Below are 20,264 nucleotides of genomic sequence, written 5' to 3' on the forward strand. Positions count from 1 at the left end.
GTCAAGGGCCAAATGTATCAAGCGTCAAACAGCCAGCCAATCAGCTCCTATCTGCCATGTTACAGGCTGGGTTGGAAAAATGACAGATAGCAGCTGGTTGTTTATCACTCTCCACTTTATCACTTTTTGAAGTTTGATGCATCTGGCCCATCTGTTGTACACATAGCTGGCTAAAAGATCTTTTACAATGTGAAACCAAGCCTTGTACGTGATTAAAAGAAACACACCTGTGTTATTAAGATTACCTTGTCCCCATGTCATTACATGATCACATGCCCATGAAATGCGCTCCCACATCATCGCTGGGAAAGTCGTTCAGAACAGCTTTGCATAGGTCTGCGCTATGCAAAGCCGTCCTCCCCCAGCTGTGGCGCCAGGCAGGGGGAAAGCTGCTCAGTGTGTATGCACTAAGTGTCTTTCCCCCCAGCGATGATAGCGATTATCGCTGTGCATACATGCTGGCCATAATCGCCCAGTGTGTAGGGACCTTAAGATATGCTCCAATGTTAGGAGAACATTTAAAATGTATGTATTTTGCTTTTTCTATAAACACCAAGATCAGATTTGAATTAGAGATGTGCAGGTTCTGATTTACTCTGATTTCAAAGCAAGATCTTATTGCCCATCACAAATCACATGACAGTTGTTGACGGTTGATAGCCAATAAGATCCTGCTTTGAAATCAGAGTAAATCAGAGCCTGCACATCTCTAATTTGAATTATAATTATCTTTGAACAATATATGTATTATCAAGCATCTATGCTAAGAAATGTAATTTGATTTGATTTTAGAGAGATAGAAATAAAGGTTATGTCTTACATTTTTCAATCATATCAATAACAATAGAGTGCCCCGGCAAAGGAAATCCCTTTTGGTGATTGCATTCTGCAATACACTCCCAGTTTACAAATAAGATTATTCAATTTCTGGGAGAACTTCCAGCGCATCTTCATACCTACCAAAATCACTAGTTGGCTCTATGAGTATGGTAGCCAGGGCCGTTTCTAGAGGCGGACAAGCCGTGCAGCAGCCGGGGGTGCCGCACAGCTTGTCCGCCTCTGTTTACAGCTGCCCGGCAGCTCCCCCCAGCGCCGCTGCCTCCCTTTCTCCCCCACTCCCCAGCCGCCACTTGATTTCCCAGGAGAGGGGAGGGGCGCGCATCGCGTGTCTCTCCTTCCCCTCTCTCAGTGGGCTGTCAGCCAATCAGAGGAGCTTGCGGGCCGGCAGCCAATCAGGAGCAAGGTATGAATGGCTGACAGCTTCAGGTACACAGTGAAGGGGAAGGAGAGACGCGCGATGTGCGCCCCTCACCAGCACCCAAGGCCACAGTGAGTTGTGCTGCTTCTGGCACTGTGGGGGCATATCTGTGGCACTGTGGGGGGCCATATGTTTGGCACTGTGGGGCCATATCTGTGGCACTGTGGGGGCATATCTGTGGCACTGTGGGGGCCATATGTTTGGCACTGTGGGGGCCATATGTTTGGCACTGTGGGGGCCATATGTTTGGCACTGTGGGGGCCATATGTTTGGCACTGTGGGGGCCATATGTTTGGCACTGTGGGGGCCATATGTTTGGCACTGTGGGGGCCATATGTTTGGCACTGTGGGGGCCATATGTTTGGCACTGTGGGGGCCATATGTTTGGCACTGTGGGGGCCATATGTTTGGCACTGTGGGGGCCATATGTTTGGCACTGGGGGCATATCTGTGGCACTGTGGGGGCATACGTGTGGCACTGTGGGGGCATACGTGTGGTACTGTGGAGGCATACGTGTGGTACTGTGGAGGCATATCTGTGGCACTGTGGGGGCATATCTGTGGGGGCATATCTGTGGCACTGTGGGGGCATATGTTTGGCACTGTGGGGGCATATGTTTGGCACTGTGGGGGGCATATATGTGGCACTGTGGGGGGCATATATGTGACACTGTGGGGGGCATATATGTGGCACTGTGGGGGCATATATGTGGCACTGTGCAGTGTCCAGGGGTCCAGGGACTGGTGTAGCGGCAGCCTTCACTCACTCCGTCTCCTAGCGCTATCTGCCTGGCGGCGGGAAGCGCTGATGACTTTGAAAAGACTTGCCGGACGCTGATTGGCTTAATTCAGCCAATCAGCGTCCGGCAAGTCTTTTCAAAACCTGCTTCCCGCCCACCGTCTGGCAGCGGTAGGAGCCGGAGTTAACCCACCAGTCCCCGGGACCCCGCTAGGACCTGGCGTTAACCCACCAGTCCCCGGACTCCTGCTGCTCATCCCAGGGACCACGCTGCCGGGACACCACACTAGCGCCCGGTGCGCGTGACCCCCTAACCTCCCTCCCTAGTTACGGCCCTGCTGTGGGGGCCATATGTTTGGCACTGTGGGGGCATATCTGTGGCACTGGGGGCATATATGTGGCACTGTGGGGGCATATATGTATGGCACTGTGGGGGCATATATGTATGGCACTGTGGGGGCATATATGTATGGCACTGTGGGGGCATATATGTATGGCACTGTGGGGGCATATATGTATGGCACTGTGGAGGCATATTTGTATGGCACTGTGGGGGCATATTTGTATGGCACTGTGGGGGCATATATGTATGGCACTGTGGGGGCATATATGTATGGCACTGTGGGGGCATATATGTATGGCACTGTGGGGGCATATATGTATGGCACTGTGGAGGCATATTAGTAAACGGCATCAGTTGTACGGCAGCGGCGCGTCGGGCATAATGTGTAATAGGCATTACGGTGTGGGGAGTATTGTGTAATTGCCATTACAGTGTGGGGTCTAATGGGCATCATTGTGTGGGACATAATGTGTAATTGTCATCACGGTGTGCAACATTATGTGTAATTGTCATCATGGTGTGCGGCGTAATATGTAATTGTCATCACATTGTGCGGCGTAATGTGTCTGTCATCACAGTGTGCGGCGTAATGTGTAATTGTCATCACGGATAAATAGTGTATAATGATTTAAGTAGTCTGTCATTGTTTGGCCTTGATCTGTGAGGCGTACTAGGTCACTGCGTGGGCCTTTATATTTTTATGTCACTATGTGGCCTTCAGCCTGCCAACTTAAGGGCGGGAGGACAATGACAATTCCTGCGGTAACCAATGTCTGGACAGGTTGCGAAAGTAAGATATAAGGTAATTGTTTTCCTGCTAGACCACGCCCGTATATTAAGCCACACCCCTTCGGCGTGCGCAATTTCTTCTATATATTTGGGGAGGAGGGGGGGGGCGCATTTTTATTTCTTTGCCCTGGGAGCTAAATTGTCTAGAAACGGCCCTGATGATAGTAGAGCCGCGCTGACCTTAAGCGTGCAGAGGGGCTTTTTGGCACATTTGCAGCAATGATGTATGAGGACAAATATGTAACTAGTGACATGACATGCCACTATATAAATAAAAATTGAAGTGGACCATTTGTCTTTTCATACTCTAAATGCCCTCTTTTTGTTACTTACATACGAACAGTGTCATTCTCTGTCGGGCACCAACCCTGAATCTGACAAAATGAACTAACACACCGACCAGTGAGAAAGCCTGTAATACAAAACACAGATGTCACAAAAACAATCATCAGCCTTCTGAAAATTAAGGGAATTCACACATTTTTGGTCATGTTAATATAATCAATGATCTCACTCTTCCAACAGTAGCCGTCATCAGAACTTACATCTAACCGACACCATGGTACGATGGATTCAGTATTGAATCCCGGCGGTCGGGATCCCGGCGTTCAGAATCCCGACGCCGGAATCCCGACAGCCAAAATGCCGACAAGGGGGGGACGTGGATCGCCCCCCCCCTTGCGGGCGCGCTGCGCTCGCCACACAGCGGGCCCGTTGCCTCGCTACGCTCGGCACACTAATTTATTCTCCCTCCAGGGGTGTCGTGGACACCCACGGGGGGGAGAAAGTGTCGGCATTTCGGCGGTCGGGATTCCGGCGTCAGGATTCTGAGCGCCGGGATCCCGACCGTCGGGATTGTAACTGCATCCCGGTACGATAAGTGAAAGTGACTGAATCCTGCATCCACTTTGCATATGCATAATTCAAAGTAGGTAGTAATTTCAGAGTAGGTTCTCCTACATGTAGGCCTAACATACTATCCCTTTACACCGGGACACCAATGAATTACACAGGTTCTGTGGCTGGCTGACTTCAAGCCTGCTTCACACCTGGTTTTAATTAGCCCCAGAACCTGTGTAATCCATGAGCATCCCGATTTAAAGGGATAGTATGGTAAGCCTACTTTTGCCTGTAAGCCTGTTTGCACCCTGTTGCCGCAAGTTGCCAATCAGTAACATGCATTCAGAGAGCACAAATTGAGTGATTCTGGTTGGTTTGCAAAAGCTCTTCTTTAATGGACAAAAGCATGTGCACTACAGGTGGGGCTGATGTAACATGTGCAGAGAGAGTTACATTTGGGTGGGATGCGTTCAAACTGAAATCTAAATTGCAGTGTAAGAACTTTAGGAATGCTATGGACCCACCTGTTGAGGTCACCTGGTCTTGGTAGTTAGGACCATATTTTTTGGCCAAAAATGATGCTATTCTTAGTGTCTACAATTTGCAACTGCAAAATCACTGCCCAGCACCATACTCCTAGACTGATAGGAGCAGAAGTTTCCAATACGCCACATGCCAACCTTACACCACTGATTCAACTAATAATGGAGATCTGATTATCGTATAACTGTAACTTGAGTTACATGTTAACTTGTCTTTCTTAATAATTAAAAGACCTTTGAAAAAGCTGTCCGTTGGACGGCGAAACATGTCACGGAGCACCTGCTGATTTTAATTGGGCATCTTTGGTCTGACCCCCACCACTCATCTTTACTACAAATATTTGGAGACTGACTACCCCAACTCTGCAATACCTGGGCCTTAAAGCTGTAATATCAATTTGGGAACCACCACCTCCAAAATCAGGATTACAAATTCCGCATTATTGTTGAGGACTCCCCACACTCCATCAGGGGCTCTAACAGCATCCTCCAGCAAGAAATAAGAATCCGGGAAGGTTAAATGGACCCCAACTATCTCCAGCTACTTAAGGATTGATCCCAGGATTGTCCCAACTCCATCTACGTCTCCCCACCCTGGGTGAAACGGGACTTCAGACCATAAGTATCAGACCCTTCTTCCAATACCTTTTTATTTTTATTTTCATACCAATGTACATTTTTTAAATGCTCTGTACTATTTGATATTATGTGCAATACGTTGTGTCTAAATGCTATTATACTATATACCAACCTAGTGCACTGCACAAGTTGATCATTTTTAGAAATACATTTTTTTATGTTGTTATAAATTTATCTCAAACCAATTATTGCTCATAGCGCTCCACCCACCATTTTCCTTTTTTTCCAGAAGTTTCCAATACGCCACATGCCAACCTTACACCACTGATTCAACTAATAATGGAGATCTGATTATCGTATAACTGTAACTTGAACTATACATGTTAACTTGTCTTTCTTAATAATTAAAAGATGATATTTTAAAGTAAAATATTAGACATATTTCCTTACCATTGGCTGTGGGCTTGTTTCTCGTGCAATTGCTGTCAATGCTGCATTTATGCTTTTCATCGCTCTAAAAAATGTAAACCAATAAGAAATATTGTCTAAAAACTGTTACTGTACTTTTCTTCGGTAGCTAAAAAATTTATATTACAACAGTGGATTTCTACCACCCCACTTTCTCTTCTTAAGTTTAAAGAAAATCTGTATCAAATATTTAAACTACAATGACCTAAAACTACTCTCTATAAGGAAACTCAAACTGAATTTTTTTTTTAAGTATGGGAAAGCTACATAGACACATTACCAATGGAGATGAAACAAAATTATAAATGTTTCCGCATGACTCTCTGGTCAGGACTAGAGTACTTTGACAAGACCCGCCATGGCTCAGCATTAGGGTGGCGCGTCTAGGACATGCAAGGTTCCCCTCACCCTTTTCTTTTTTTCCTTTCTCTTTCTTCTTTTTCTTTCTTTTCCATTTTATATTATGCTCAATACATGATCCATATTTTACTGAAGAGTAGTTAAAAAGCAACAAGAAGTCCTTATAAAAAAAAAATTCTCTTTTGATTTACCAAAATAAGCAAACATATAAAGGACTCAAACATTAGACTCGTTCACTAAAAATGTAATACACAATAACGATTTAATTGAATGTATGTATGTAACAATTGTATTATATGACCTGTAATTTTACAATGCATATCTAACATATAGTTACCACTTGAAGAAAAATGCTATGTGAAATCTTTATTGTATAATTTTCAGTTCAAATATACATTTATTACTTGAAGAAAATGTTAAGAAAATGTATGCAAAAGTATCACTACTAACTTCAATGTTGCTTTTCATTGTAAATTTCCCTTTCTTGCAATAAAAAACATTATTGAAAAAAAAGAAATATTGTCTAACATTCAAAAATGCATATAGTTCCACATAATCCTGTGATTCAGCTTACCTCCGGACAATAGTCCTGTACTTGATTTGGCGTTGTTATAAGTTTAGTGAGGATTACAAACACAGAGGACCCCTGAGAGGTTAAAAACACAGATATAAGTGATTAGAGGTAAGAACTACTGTACACACGCAAGTAATTATTGCTAAAACAGAAATGATAAAAGGTAATAGATGCAGCAGACATAAGGCGATGTAGTACCAACAGATACACCTTAGGCTACATCTGTGAGGATAGACTTTATGTGCTTAAAGACTTGTCCTTAGCGAGCATCACATGGTTTTGAGCCTAAACGTCCAACACCAAAAAGGTCTTGTGTGCATAGAAGGTCAATGGTGTAATGAAAACTCAACCCAAACAAAAAGTACAATAGTGAGAAAAATATTGTATAAAATACATGCAGTACAAATAATTATGTACTGCATGAATACTGGCATTCACTATATTGCATCCATACTGCCACCAGGATTGTGCCGGAATTCTGACATCGCGATTCCAAATGTACAGTAAGAACTAGGGGAGACAGTCTGCGGGGAGGGGTGTGTGTTAGTCTCAGGCAGTGGGATAAGGGGGCTATGGTTAGGCAATAGCAGGATGGGTTAGCGTCAGGCTGGGGAGGTAGGGTTAGGTTGCTTGGAGACAAGGTTAGGGGAGGGGGCAGGGGAGAGTAAGTATACTAACCAGACCCCTGTTGAGCTCCGGCAACCCCACCGCCCATCATCCGTATGCATCCCATAATTAACATGACTAAAGACATAATTTATGAACAGAAAGGAACAGTGATTCTGTTACACATTGTACATTCATAAATGCCATATAAAACAAGAATAATGAATGTGGGGAAGGGCTCTGACACTAGGCATTGACACTTGTAGCAGAGCATCTTGGCACCAGGAGAACCACAGGTTGTCCAGGCCTGGCCTAAAGTTACAGTAGACAGTACTGTATGAGATTTCAGGAAAACAACAATTAGCCCGAAGGCTAGAATAGAAGCGCTGGTAATATGTATCCAAGATCCCCTGTTGCTATACACGTTTGCAGCCCCTTGTTAGAGGGTGTGTACCTCAAACAAAGCAAGGAATGGGTAAAGCTCATGCAGTTTGCACCAACAGGAGCTTCCAAGGGGCGCAGTTGAGTTCTAGCACAATAATGAGTCAGTTATTTCAAAAAATCTATATTTTTTATTTTAAAAAAAAAGTAGTAACAATATCCAAAAAGCGAAGTGCACTTCAATATTAAAACAAGACAATACAAGACTTACAACATAGAGACAACAGAGTCTACTAAAAAATCTATATCCAATATGAGGCTTAAATTAATCTGGCATCCTTTTTAAGAACAAGCATCTGCAGCATATACATAGTTACCAGTCCCGTAGTAATGAGAATGCCTGCTGTTAAGGGAACTCCAAACTCCTTATATGGACAGTCCAACCTCTGATTCGATGGAGGTATTCCCCTGATGTAAGGGGGACAAGGAGGGGATTCCTCAGATATCCAGCAGTGGCCGTTTTTCCCTTTTCTCTGTTTATAAGGCTTTTTTCTCCGGCACTTCTCACAGCAATCTCTGGGTGTAGGTATACATGCAGGTGCAGGGTCTCTGGCACAGCAACAAAACGCGTTTCTCCGCCTAAAAGGACATCAGCGGCTTCCTCAGTTGTGCTGTTACCTTGTACAGGTTGCCTTTAAAAAGGCAACCTGTACAAGGTAACAGCACAACTGAGGAAGCCGCTGATGTCCTTTTAGGCGGAGAAACGCGTTTTGTTGCTGTGCCAGAGACCCTGCACCTGCATGTATACCTACACCCAGAGATTGCTGTGAGAAGTGCCGGAGAAAAAAGCCTTATAAACAGAGAAAAGGGAAAAACGGCCACTGCTGGATATCTGAGGAATCCCCTCCTTGTCCCCCTTACATCAGGGGAATACCTCCATCGAATCAGAGGTTGGACTGTCCATATAAGGAGTTTGGAGTTCCCTTAACAGCAGGCATTCTCATTACTACGGGACTGGTAACTATGTATATGCTGCAGATGCTTGTTCTTAAAAAGGATGCCAGATTAATTTAAGCCTCATATTGGATATAGATTTTTTAGTAGCCTCTGTTGTCTCTATGTTGTAAGTCTTGTATTGTCTTGTTTTAATATTGAAGTGCACTTCGCTTTTTGGATATTGTTACTACTTTTTTTTTAAAATAAAAAATATAGATTTTTTGAAATAACTGACTCATTATTGTGCTAGAACTCAACTGCGCCCCTTGGAAGCTCCTGTTGGTGCAAACTGCATGAGCTTTACCCATTCCTTGCTGTATGAGATTTCACTACTCCAAACCATGGAGTTAATTTATCAAGCAGAAATAACCTATTAGCAGTTTCACTGGCAGAAAGGGGATATAAACACTTAAAAATCTATATTTTGATGTCCAGCAGTGAAGCTGGCCTTACACTAATACAATTTGGGGCCCTCTTGACCCAATTTTGATGGATAGGGCCAAGAAATCAAGTGAAAAGTGGTAAATCTTATGCGTTTTATCTCCAATTTCGATGCACATTTGATCAGATGCCGAACATTGCAAGTGCTGTGCTAAAGGATTTGTTGAATTCCCGCAGCACTTGCTGGGATCGCATACAAAACATTTAAAAAGACTGCAGCAGGTGGTATTAGCAATAGATGAGGTGGATGAAGTCAGAAGGTGTAATAGGGGGAGGAAGAGGAAGACCAGTGCTGACTAATCTCAGTATATTCCCCAGACTGAAAAAATAGGATTTTAATACCTACCGGTAAATCCTTTTCTCGGAGTTCTTATGGGATACAGGGGAGTCGTTCATAACGATGGGGAAAAGAGGATATCCGAAGGATACAGGCACTTATAAAACTTTATACAGGGTGTACTGGCTCCTCCCCTCTGCTCCCCTCCCTCTAGTCAGTTAATAGAAACTGTGCCGAAGGAGAAGAACAATATGAGAGGAATATGTGTAATATTTAATGTGGTGAGATTCATCCAGCACACCCAACATACTTTCAACATACATAGACCACTGTAGCGACCACAGAACATGGTAAGTCTCAGGGCCTTAGAACATGTCAACCATGACAACTTTTGTAACTATGTGTTCCAACTGGAACAACTTGATAAGAAATATCACCTAAGTGATAACATACACTCGTGAACAGCTGAAGGTACACGATGTAAACAATAAGGTTACCTTGGTAACCTACACCCTTATAGCCGCAAGGAACAAAGGGTAGCAGGAGGACCCAGTATTGGTCCATATCTCACCATAGTAATTAAGGCAGAACTCTGCACAGAGGCGGGCGCCCTGTATCCCATAAGAACTCAGAGAAAAGGATTTACCGGTAGGTATTAAAATCCTATTTTCTCTTACATTCTTATGGGATACAGGGGAGTCGTTAATAACGATGGGGATATACCAAAGACATTTAGAACGGGCGGGATTATGCGGAGATTGCCGCAGCACCGCTTGCCCAAACTGAGTATCTTCAGTGGCCAAAGCATCAAATTTGTAAAACTTGACAAAAGTGTGTTGGCCTGACCATGTAGCGGCTCTACACAATTGTAAGGCCGACACTCCTCGGGCAGCTGCCCAGGAAGTCCCCACTGAACGAGTTGAGTGGGCTTTCACCCCAGCAGGTATAGGAAGCTTCGCCACCACATAAGCCTGTTTAATGGTTGCACAGATCCAGCATGCAATAGACTGCTTAGAAGCAGGACGCCCAATCTTTTGGGCATCATAAAGGACAAAAAGTCCATCAGTCTTACGAATCCTTGCTGTTCTCCTGATGTATACACGGAGAATCCTTACCACATCCAAAGATGTCGGCACCTCAGAATGAGGCCCACTAGCAGGAACCACAATTGGCTGGTTCACATGGAACGCAGACACTACTTTGGGAAGAAAACGCGAATTTGTGCGTAATTCTGCCCTGTCTTCATAGAAGATCAAATATGGGCACTTGCATGTTAACGCCCCCAGCTCAGAGACCCGCCTAGCCGAAGCTAAGGCTAGTAAGACCACTGTCTTCCATGTGAGATATTTTAACTCAATTTCCTCCAGTGGTTCAAACCAGGAGGATTTTAGGAACGTCAGAACGACATCCAAGTCCCATGGTGGAGTAGGGGCCACAAAAGGAGGCTGTATATGCAATACTCCTTGCAGAAATGTCTGCACTTCAGGTATATTAGCCAGCTTCTTTTGGAAAAAGACAGATAATGCAGATACCTGCACCTTCAAGGAGCCTAAACGTAGGCCCAGATCCAAACCAGATTGAAGAAATCTGAGAAATCTTTCAAGTTTAAACTCTGATGGAGTAAACTTTCCCTGTTCACACCATCCCACATATCTCTTCCAGATATGGTGGTAATGTGCAGCCATTACTGGCTTCCTTGCACTTGTCATAGTTTTGATGACTGACGTGTGAAATCCTTTTTCTGTCAGGATCTGCCGCTCAACTTCCAGGCCGTCAAACGAAGCTGTTCCAAGGCCTGGAAGACGCACGGACCTTGCATGAGCAGGTCTCTTTGCAGAGGTAGGCGCCATGAGTCCCTTTGAAGACTTAGCAGATCTGGGTAAAAAGCTCTTCGTGGCCAGTCCGGAGCCACTAGAATGACCTCGGCTCCGTCTCTCCTTATCTTCCTTCACACCCGAGCCACTAGAAGAATCGGTGGGAAGACATAAATCAGGCTGTTGAACGTCCACGGTATGGAGAGGGCGTCCACTCCTTCTGCCTGAGGGTCTCTCGCCCTGGAGAAGTACCTGGATACTTTCCAATTGTGTCTTGATGCTATCAAGTCTACTAGTTGGGTCCCTCACCGAGCCACCAGAGCACTGAACACCTGGTGGTGCAGACTCCATTCCCCGGGATGGAGCTTGTGGCGACTGAGGAAGTCGGCTTCCCAGTTGTCCACCCCGGGTATGAATATGGCAGATAGAGCCTGACAGTGGCTCTCTGCCCAGGACAGGATTTTTGTTGCTTTCCGCATGCAGGGCCTGCTTTTGGTCCCGCCCTGCCTGTTCAGAAACTCCACCGTAGTGGCATTGTCTGATTCGATGCGGACCGCATGTCCGCTGAGGAGAGGGGACGCCTCCAGAAGTGCATAATACACCGCACGTAACTCCAAGTTGTTGATGTGGAGGCGTGTTTCCCATAGGGTCCATTTGCCCTGAAAGGACTGACCCATGGTCACTGCACCCCATCCCAGGAGGCTCGCATCCGTGGTGACTAAGACCCAATCTTGGATGCCAATCCGACACCCTGCCAGTAGGTTGGGCGTGTGGAGCCACCACTGTAGCGACAGTCTCATCCGAGACGACAACACAATCTGCCGGTGCATCTGGCGATGTGAACCGGACCACTTGCTCAGGAGATCGAGCTGGAAAATCCTGCTGTGAAACATCCCGAATTGGAGAACCTTGAAAGAGGCCACCATTCTTCCTAAAAGGACAATGCACTGGTACCTGTTTTTTTTTTAACAAGTCTGTGACCAGCTGTTGAATATCCACAATCTTGTCTTGTGGCAGGGAGAGCCATGTCCAACACCATCCCCAGGAACTGGAATCTCTGCGAAGGGATCAGAGAGGACTTTGCTAAATTCAGGAGCCAACCGTGACCCGCCAGGGTCTGCATGGTAATCTGTAAGGCTGCCTGCAGCTCCTCCGACGACCGCGCCTTTACAAGCAGGTCGTCCAAGTATGGTATAACACAGATCCCTTGCTTCCTGAGAACCACCATCATCTCCGCCATCACCTTGGTGAATATGCGCAGGGCTGAGGACAGGCCAAACGGCAGTGCGCGGAACCGATAGTGATCGTTCAGCAGCGCAAACCTTAGATATTTTTGATGAGGTGGCCAAATTGGGATGTGAAGGTAGGCAGCCTTCACATCCAAAGATGCCAAGAACTCCCCTTCCTCCCGTGCAGCTATCACGGCCCGCAAGGACTCCATCTTGAACTTAGTTACAGTCAAGAATGGGTTCAGGGATTTTAGGTTCAGTATTGGGCGAACCGACCCGTCCGGTCTTGGGACCACAATAAATATGAATAACCCTGCCCCCTTTCCAGGGGAGGAATCGGGGTTATTACTCTGGCCTGAACCAGTTTTTGGATTGCGTGCTGCAAAACCATTTGGTCCACTGGGGACACTGGAAGGCCTGATTTGAAAAACCTGTGAGGTGGTTGTATTGCAAACTCCAGCTTGTAGCCGTGCAAAATAAGAGCCCGTACCCAAGAATTGAGGCACAAGGCTTCCCAAGCATGGCCGAAGAACGCCAGTCTGGCTCCCACCTCGACCGGAACTATTGGTGGAGCCCCACCATCATGCTGCGGGTTTACTTGCAGCTGCCCCGGATGGCCGCTCTGTGGTGGCCAAAGCAGAAGGCTTCCTGAATTTACCTCGGGAGCCTCTGGTTGCATTTGAACCACCCCTAGCTTTTGGGCGGAATTAGCCGGTCCGAAAGGAGGAAAAAGGACGCTTGGGCGCCTGTGGGGTCGAGGGAAGAAAGGTGGGATTCCCTGCAGTGGCTTTTGAGATTAACTCATCTGAATCGCTGCCAAACAACCGTTCACCCGTGAAGGGAAGGTTTTCAACACTTCGTTTGGAGTCAGCGTCAGCCATCCATAGCCGAAGCCAGAGGGGTCTGCGACCCAATACCGCCATGGCTGAGTTACGGCCGTTAATGGCACCTAACTCCTTCTGCGCCTCACACAGAACCTTAGCTGTGTCCTGAATGTGGTGTAATTTTCAGACACCTGCACCACTGTCATATCACCCTTATCAGAGTTGCGTGCATTAATAGCAACTGCACCGTTAGTGCTTTACTAATCACCCTTGTTAAGCGCAACTGTGAATCTCAATAATTAAAATCACACACACACAATCCACAGTGGTTGTTGGTCAGGTATGCGCTGAGGATTAGAATAATCACATTGCTTCTCCAAAGGAGGAAAGCAAGCATCAACTACACCATAGAGGTGAGGACATCTTCTCCAGCCTTGTCTTATATGGCTGGATCAAGCAGACTCCTGGGAGTCTACTTAATGCCCCCCAATCGGTTAAGGGGACACCTCGTGACAAGTCACTTGTGATAAGGAAGCAGGAGTGAAATCATTCTTGCACCACCTGCAGGTTAACTCTCTCAACATGTTGGAGAGAGAACCTTTCCACCCAGACACACTGACACAGACTATAAATGACAGTGTGTATTAGGCATTATGTGAAGCATTTACCATTTCAGTGTCTGCACCATAGCTATCAAGCCGGTGGGATAAGGACACAGAGACACTGACACTCTTACCACAGCTCCCTTGAAGAGCTGGTAATGCAGTGCATAAAGCACCACCGTAATATATATATATTTACATATAATATGTCAATTGAAGTATACCCAAGGTAACACTTACTAGCGCTATTAGTTATCTGCAGATTCCCTGCCCTGGCATTTTCAGCACTCCAGGGAAGGAGCAGGTTTTGGCGCTTTCTGTCTCAATGGCGCTTCAGTTATAGTGCAGAGGCAGTCCCTGTATGCAGGTGACCATGCTTTTCGAGGTGGAAACCGCAGTCGCCATATTCATGCTGCACGCAAAACCAGGGAATCACATGAGGGGACCCCGGTTTTGATGTTGCTGGCCTTAACACAGCACTTAGTGACAATATCTGTGCTGCTCACATGTTTGAGCTTGTTTCTCTGCACAGCAGGAACCCTTCCCCCATCACGCCAGCTGCACACAGGTGTCATGTTACAGTGTGAGACTAGACCGTGTGATGTCTGCTAAAGCAAGTAGGGTATAGCACAGAAATAGGGGGACCAGTATTTAACTGCGCACATTGTGAGGTGCAGGTTACAGACATACATATACTGTACATGTAATACATGCAGATTATACACTCTATAACAGGGCTAACACTCTTACAGAGACAGCGCTTTTAATAGCTGCAGCACATATACTGGAAAGTGTCATGTGCCTTCTGCCCTCTGCAACACATACACTGTGGAGTGTCCTGTGTTGTCTGATGGCTGCTCCTGTTAGCCTGTAGCCAAAAGCGCGCCCACAGAGCACTGGTCCCGCTCTGGGTAAGCTCCGCCGAGCATGATGGCGCCGGAGCTTACCTGCATTTTTATACTGGAACTGACATTGAAAAATGTCCAACCCATGGTAAACTGCCCTGGACAGTACAGGAGGCAGTACCCAGTTCCAGTGTAGGCAGGGGGTTGCGCGGTCCCTGTGCAGGGCACCACCGATACCACTGCCGCCATCTTGCCGCACAGTAACCCGGGGTAGTACTCACCACACGATGTCTTCAGACTGGACTAGGGGTGTGCAGCATGCCAGGGGTGTGCGCGCTGCAGCGCAATGCCCGCGGGAACATCACCCACGCAGGACGGTGGTCCTGTGGCAGGGACAGCTCGGTACCATGAAGTGGCCTGCAGCTGAACCCTTCCCCCAGTCTCCTACGACGCAGGACTGCTGTTGAGTCCAAAACAGCAGTCCCAAAATAATAAAATAAATTAAACAGAAGAAAAACTCTCTGGAGCTCTCTAAAACTGACTAGAGGGAGGGGAGCAGAGGGGAGGAGCCAGTACACCCTGTATAAAGTTTTATAAGTGCCTGTCTCCTTCGGATATCCTCTTTTCCCCATCGTTATGAACGACTCCCCTGTATCCCATAAGAATGTAAGAGAAACTCTCAATACTGGTGGGGACGGATGTGACCAACTGCTCTAGCAATCAGGAGACTGAAACATCAGGCTTAGTGGGGCAAGGAAGTCAAGGTATATTGTGGTGGTAGGGTATTCTATTATCTGTAAGACAGACAGGGCAATATGCTACTGGGACCATCACAGACCAGGTGGACAGATGACTGGGTGGGGCTGGGAAAGACCCAGCAGTCATGGTGCATGTTGACACAAATGACTGAGTTAGTGGCAGGTAATGTGTCCTTAAAAATTATTTCAGGGATATAGGACGTAAGCCAAAGGCAAGGAGATCCAGGGTAGTTTTCTCAGAAATATTACCTGTGCCATGCGTTAGTTAAGGGAGACAGAGGGAACTTAATGTGTTGCTAAGGGGATGGTGTTAGAGCACTGGTTGGACTTTTCAGACGGGGTCATCTGTACAGCACAGATGGATTTATAGTAACATAGTAATTAAGGCTAAAAAATGACATTAGTCCATCGAGTTCAACCTGTCTAACTTGTAACTACTGACTTGAGTAAGTCATATCTATAGGATTCCCTTACTGACCAAAAATGCATCCAGTTTTGATTTAAATTCATTAACAGTAGTTGCTGTAATCACCCCCACCGGCAATGAGTTCCAGAATTTTACTGCTATAATGGTGAAGAATCCTCTCCTTAATTCAGTACAGAATTTCTTTTCCTCGAGCCTCAGTACATGCCCGCACATCCTAAGTATAGGATATCCTGTTAGTGAACAAATCATCTCCCAGTTCCATATGATTCCCAATCCTGTATTTGAACATACTAATCAATATCACCTCTCAACCTCCATATCTCCAGTGAAAACATATTCAGCCTGGTTAACCTATCTTTGTATTCTAGTGATTCAAGACCTTTTACTAGCTTAAGGCCCCCATACACTAGCCGATTTTGGTCAGATTTCAGCCAGATCAGTCGGATCTGGCCGAAATCGGACCAAAATCGTCTAGTTTTGATGTCCCCTCAGATCCGATGCGCGGTCCCGTGCGCATCGGATCTGCGTCGGGTGGTCGGACCTGCTGCACGTCCGACCACCCGACTTGGGACCTAGTGGGGCGGCGCGGCGGTAGAGGGAGCAGGTGGGGCTGGGGACGCTGCGGGGGACACAGGCGGCATAGAGCCGGGCAGGGGGAGCCGGCGGGAGCTGTCAGTACGGAAGAAAAAAAAAAAAGCCCATACAATGAATGGGCAGCCTGTGATTGGCTGAGCGCTCTCTCAGCCAGTCAGCAATTGGCTGAGAGAGCGCTCAGCAGCCAATCACAGGCTGCCCATTCATTGTATGGGCTTTTTTTTTCCTTCGGTACAGACAGCTCCCGGCTCCCCCTGCCCGGCTCAGCTGTAAGTAATTGCCGCAGCTGTGTCCCCCGCAGCGTCCGTCCCCCCAGCCGCCTCAATGTTCCCCTGCTCCCTTCACATTGCAGCTCCCCTGGAGTTGCAAATGATACATCGCATGCGATGTATCATTTGCAAAACTTGGCACATCAAGTGCCAAATCGTGTGTCCCCCTCCCGGGGAGCTGCAGGGGGGAATCAGGTCCGACTTGTCCTTAGGACAAGTCGGACTAATGTATGGGGGCCTTTAGTCGCCCTTCTCTGTACCTGTTCCAATTCATTAATGTCCTTTTTATGGTGCGGTGCCCAGAACTGAACACAATATTCCAAGCGTGGTCTCACCAATGTTTTGTAACGAGGCGCTATCACATTGGCATCCCTTGAATCCATACCCCTTTTAATGCATGCCAGTGTCCGGTTTGCTTTTGCTTAGTTGATCAGTGTGCACTATTACCCAATTTTTCATCTATGATGACCCCCAAGTCCTTCTCTACAGCAGAATTCCCTATAATAACTCCATTTAGCCTAAAGGTAGCTTGTTCATTTTTGTTCCCATAATGAATTACTTTACCTTATTCAACGTTAAACTGCATTTTCCACCTTTCCGCCCACCTTTCCAGCTTATTTAAGTCACTTTGTAGTGTTTCCACATCCTGTCCTGAGTTAATTTCCTTACTCAATTTCGTGTCATCCACAAATATTGCAATTTTACTCATTATGTCACTTGCAATATCATTAACCCCTTCCCGACATTTGACGTACATTTACGTCATGGCCGGGATGTACTTCCCGACACATGGCATAAATGTACGTCATGACTTTAAACTGTCACTGCGTCTCGAGACGCAGTGACAGAGGGACGATGTCTGCTGTCCCTTACAGCAGACATGTCCCTGCATGCCCAGGGGGGGCTGCGATGCCGCCCCCCCGTCGGCGATCGCTGTGATTGGCTGTTCAGTGTGAACAGCCATTCACAGCGTTTTCCTGTGTTACCAGCGAATCAGACGCTCGGTAACACAGGTGTCAATCACCGCCGGGCGTCAGGGGGCATGAGGGGGTCATCGGTGACGATGACACCTCACCCCACCCTCACCCCACCTGCCCCCAAGGCTGTGATTGGTCCGTGGGACCCACGGACCAATCACAGCCAAGGCGCGACATTTAAACTAATGGTGACTGCGCTGCAGACGCCATTCCGGTCTGGAATAGCCTGCAGAGCGGTCACCGTGCCTATCTGCCGTGATACTGACCTGATCCTTGCTAATACTTACCTGATCCTTGCAAATACCTTACCTGATTACCTGATCACTGCTTGTAGCGTGCTGGACGCTTCCTGGATCTGACTTCTTGGGACTTCCTGCTGCTGCTGCAGTGTGATAGAGAGATAGAGAGATAGAGAGAGAGATAGAGAGAGATAGAGAGATAGTGACAGAGAGAGCTATATTTTGTGTCTGCTACCCCCCCTTTTTGGGGGTGCAGGTTTTTTTTATATATAAATAACTGTCAGTGCTGCTGCTGCAGTGTCAGAGTGATAGATAGTGATAGATAGTGATAGATAGTGAGAGATAGAGAGATTTGTGTCTGCTACCCCCCCTTTTTGGGGGTGCAGGGTTTTTTTTTATATATATAACTGTCAGTGCTGCTGCTGCAGTGTCATAGAGTGATAGATAGTGATAGATAGTGAGAGATAGAGAGATAGAGAGAGATAGTGACAGAGAGTGATAGAGAGTGTATATTTTGTGTCTGCTACCCCCCCTTTTTGGGGGTGCAGGTTTTTTTTTATACATATAACTGTCAGTGCTGCTGCTGCAGTGTCCTAGAGTGATAGATAGTGATAGATAGTGATAGATAGTGAGAGATAGAGAGAGATAGTGACAGAGAGTGATAGAGAGTGTATATTTTGTGTCTGCTACCCCCCCTTTTGTGCTGATCAGTATATCTGTGCTGATCAGCAACTTTTTGGGGGCGCAGGGTTTTTTTTTTTTATATATATACCTGTCAGTTGCTGCCAGTTGCACTGTCAGTTGCACCAAAGGTTGTGCACCTGCTGCCCCTCACTGGTAATCAGTGTTGCATCACTGATCACCTTTTTTTTTTTTGAGGCTGCTGTGGGGTCTTTTTTTAATTTTTTTTTTACACACACTGTGATTTTGTGGGTGTCCTGTGGCCACTGTGCGCTGATCAGTGACGTACATCACTGATCAGCTTTTTCGGCACAGGGTTGATCTATTTTTTTTTTTTTTTTTATCAAATTCCTGTTGCCTTTGAGCGCTGTTCAGTGACGGACGTTACTGACCAACATCTGTGCTCAATTTTTGGCGCAGGAGCTTTTTTTTTTTTTTTTTAACCCCTTAAATTTTTTTTTTTTTTAATTGGGATCAAATTCCTGTATAAAGTATTTTTTTTTTCTGCACTACATACACACTACATACCCCCCGGGTTGAAATAAAGTTTGTACCCCCCCCCTACACTATACACGTGTTGAAACATTTCACTACCAGTAACACAAAAATAAAAATGGCATCCCAAATGTCATCCCAAATGTCATCCCAAATGTCATCCCAGTCATCCAGAAGAATGTATTCAGCGGAGGAGGCATATGCCATGCTTGCCTCTGATTCTGACACAGCCAGTGAGGCAAGCGGGGAATTTGAAGGATTCATCTTAAGCTCCTCTTCCTCCTCTAGTGATGAGGGACCCCCTCAAAGACGCCCCCGTAGAGCAGCTGAGACCCCCCCCCAATAATTGATCTCGTATGGACCCCACCACCAGACAATTTTGAGCCCCAGGTTCCTGAGTTTTTGGCCATGCCAGGAATCCAATTTGATTCCACAGGTCTCAGAGAAATTGACTTTTTCAAATTATTTTTCTCTGATGATTTTATAAATTTAATTGTGGACCAAACTAATTTATATGCCCAGCAGTTTATTGCTCAAAACCCCACGTCATCATTTGCTAGGTGGACCCCTGTAGATGCAGTAGAGATGATGACGTTTTGGGGTCTGGTGTTTCATATGGGCATAGTAAAAAAGCCAGAAATTAGGCAATATTGGAGTACAGATGTTCTGTGCAGCACCCCATTTTACCGTATGGCCATGCCCCGGGCTCGATTTGAGACGATCCTTAAATTTTTGCATTACAACGATAATGCACAGTGCCCACCCAGAGATGATCCCACCTTTGACCGGCTATTCAAAGTCAGGCCGGTCATTGATCATTTCAGTGCCAAATTTGAAGAGATGTACATCCCAGATAAATTCATTTGCATAGACGAGTCCCTTATACATTTTAAAGGAAGGGTTAAATTCCGCCAGTACCTTCCCAGTAAGAGGGCAAGGTATGGCATAAAAATGTATAAGCTGTGTGAAAGCACCTCAGGGTACACTCACAGGTTTAGGGTATATGAAGGGAAGGATTCAAGAATTGAACCGCCAGAATGCCCCCCCTCCCTCGTAGGTGTTAGTGGAAAAATTGTCTGGGATTTAGTGCACCCCTTCCTGGATAAAGGTTATCACCTCTATGTGGATAACTTTTACACCAGCATCCCCCTGTTTAAGGCCCTTGGTTCAAGAGGTACAGCAGCTTGCGGTACTGTGCGCAAGAACCAAAGAGGCCTCCCAAAAACGCACATTGCCCAAGTAATGAGAAGGGGTGAAAGTAGGGGAATATGCACCGAAAATATGTTGTTGGTCAAATATAAGGACAAGAGGGATGTC

The 20,264-nt window shown here is 46.3% G+C and overlaps 1 protein-coding gene across 1 annotated transcript in view; it reads right to left on the reverse strand.

The window, feature by feature from the left end:
- Positions 1-20,264, reverse strand: part of P2RX3 (purinergic receptor P2X 3) — a 95,881-nt gene that overhangs the window by 43,778 nt on the left and 31,839 nt on the right. Inside the window, exons 3-5 of the mRNA XM_083145378.1 lie at positions 6,493-6,564; positions 5,541-5,604; positions 3,463-3,541 (exon numbers count right to left, since the gene is read on the reverse strand). Of these exons, the coding sequence (XP_083001504.1) occupies positions 3,463-3,541; positions 5,541-5,604; positions 6,493-6,564 (215 nt within the window). The remainder of the gene's footprint in view (positions 1-3,462; positions 3,542-5,540; positions 5,605-6,492; positions 6,565-20,264) is intronic.

Source organism: Crinia signifera, chromosome 6, assembly GCF_055691185.1.
Source record: "Crinia signifera chromosome 6, ASM5569118v1, whole genome shotgun sequence".
Classification (NCBI taxonomy): Eukaryota; Metazoa; Chordata; class Amphibia; order Anura; family Myobatrachidae; genus Crinia; species Crinia signifera.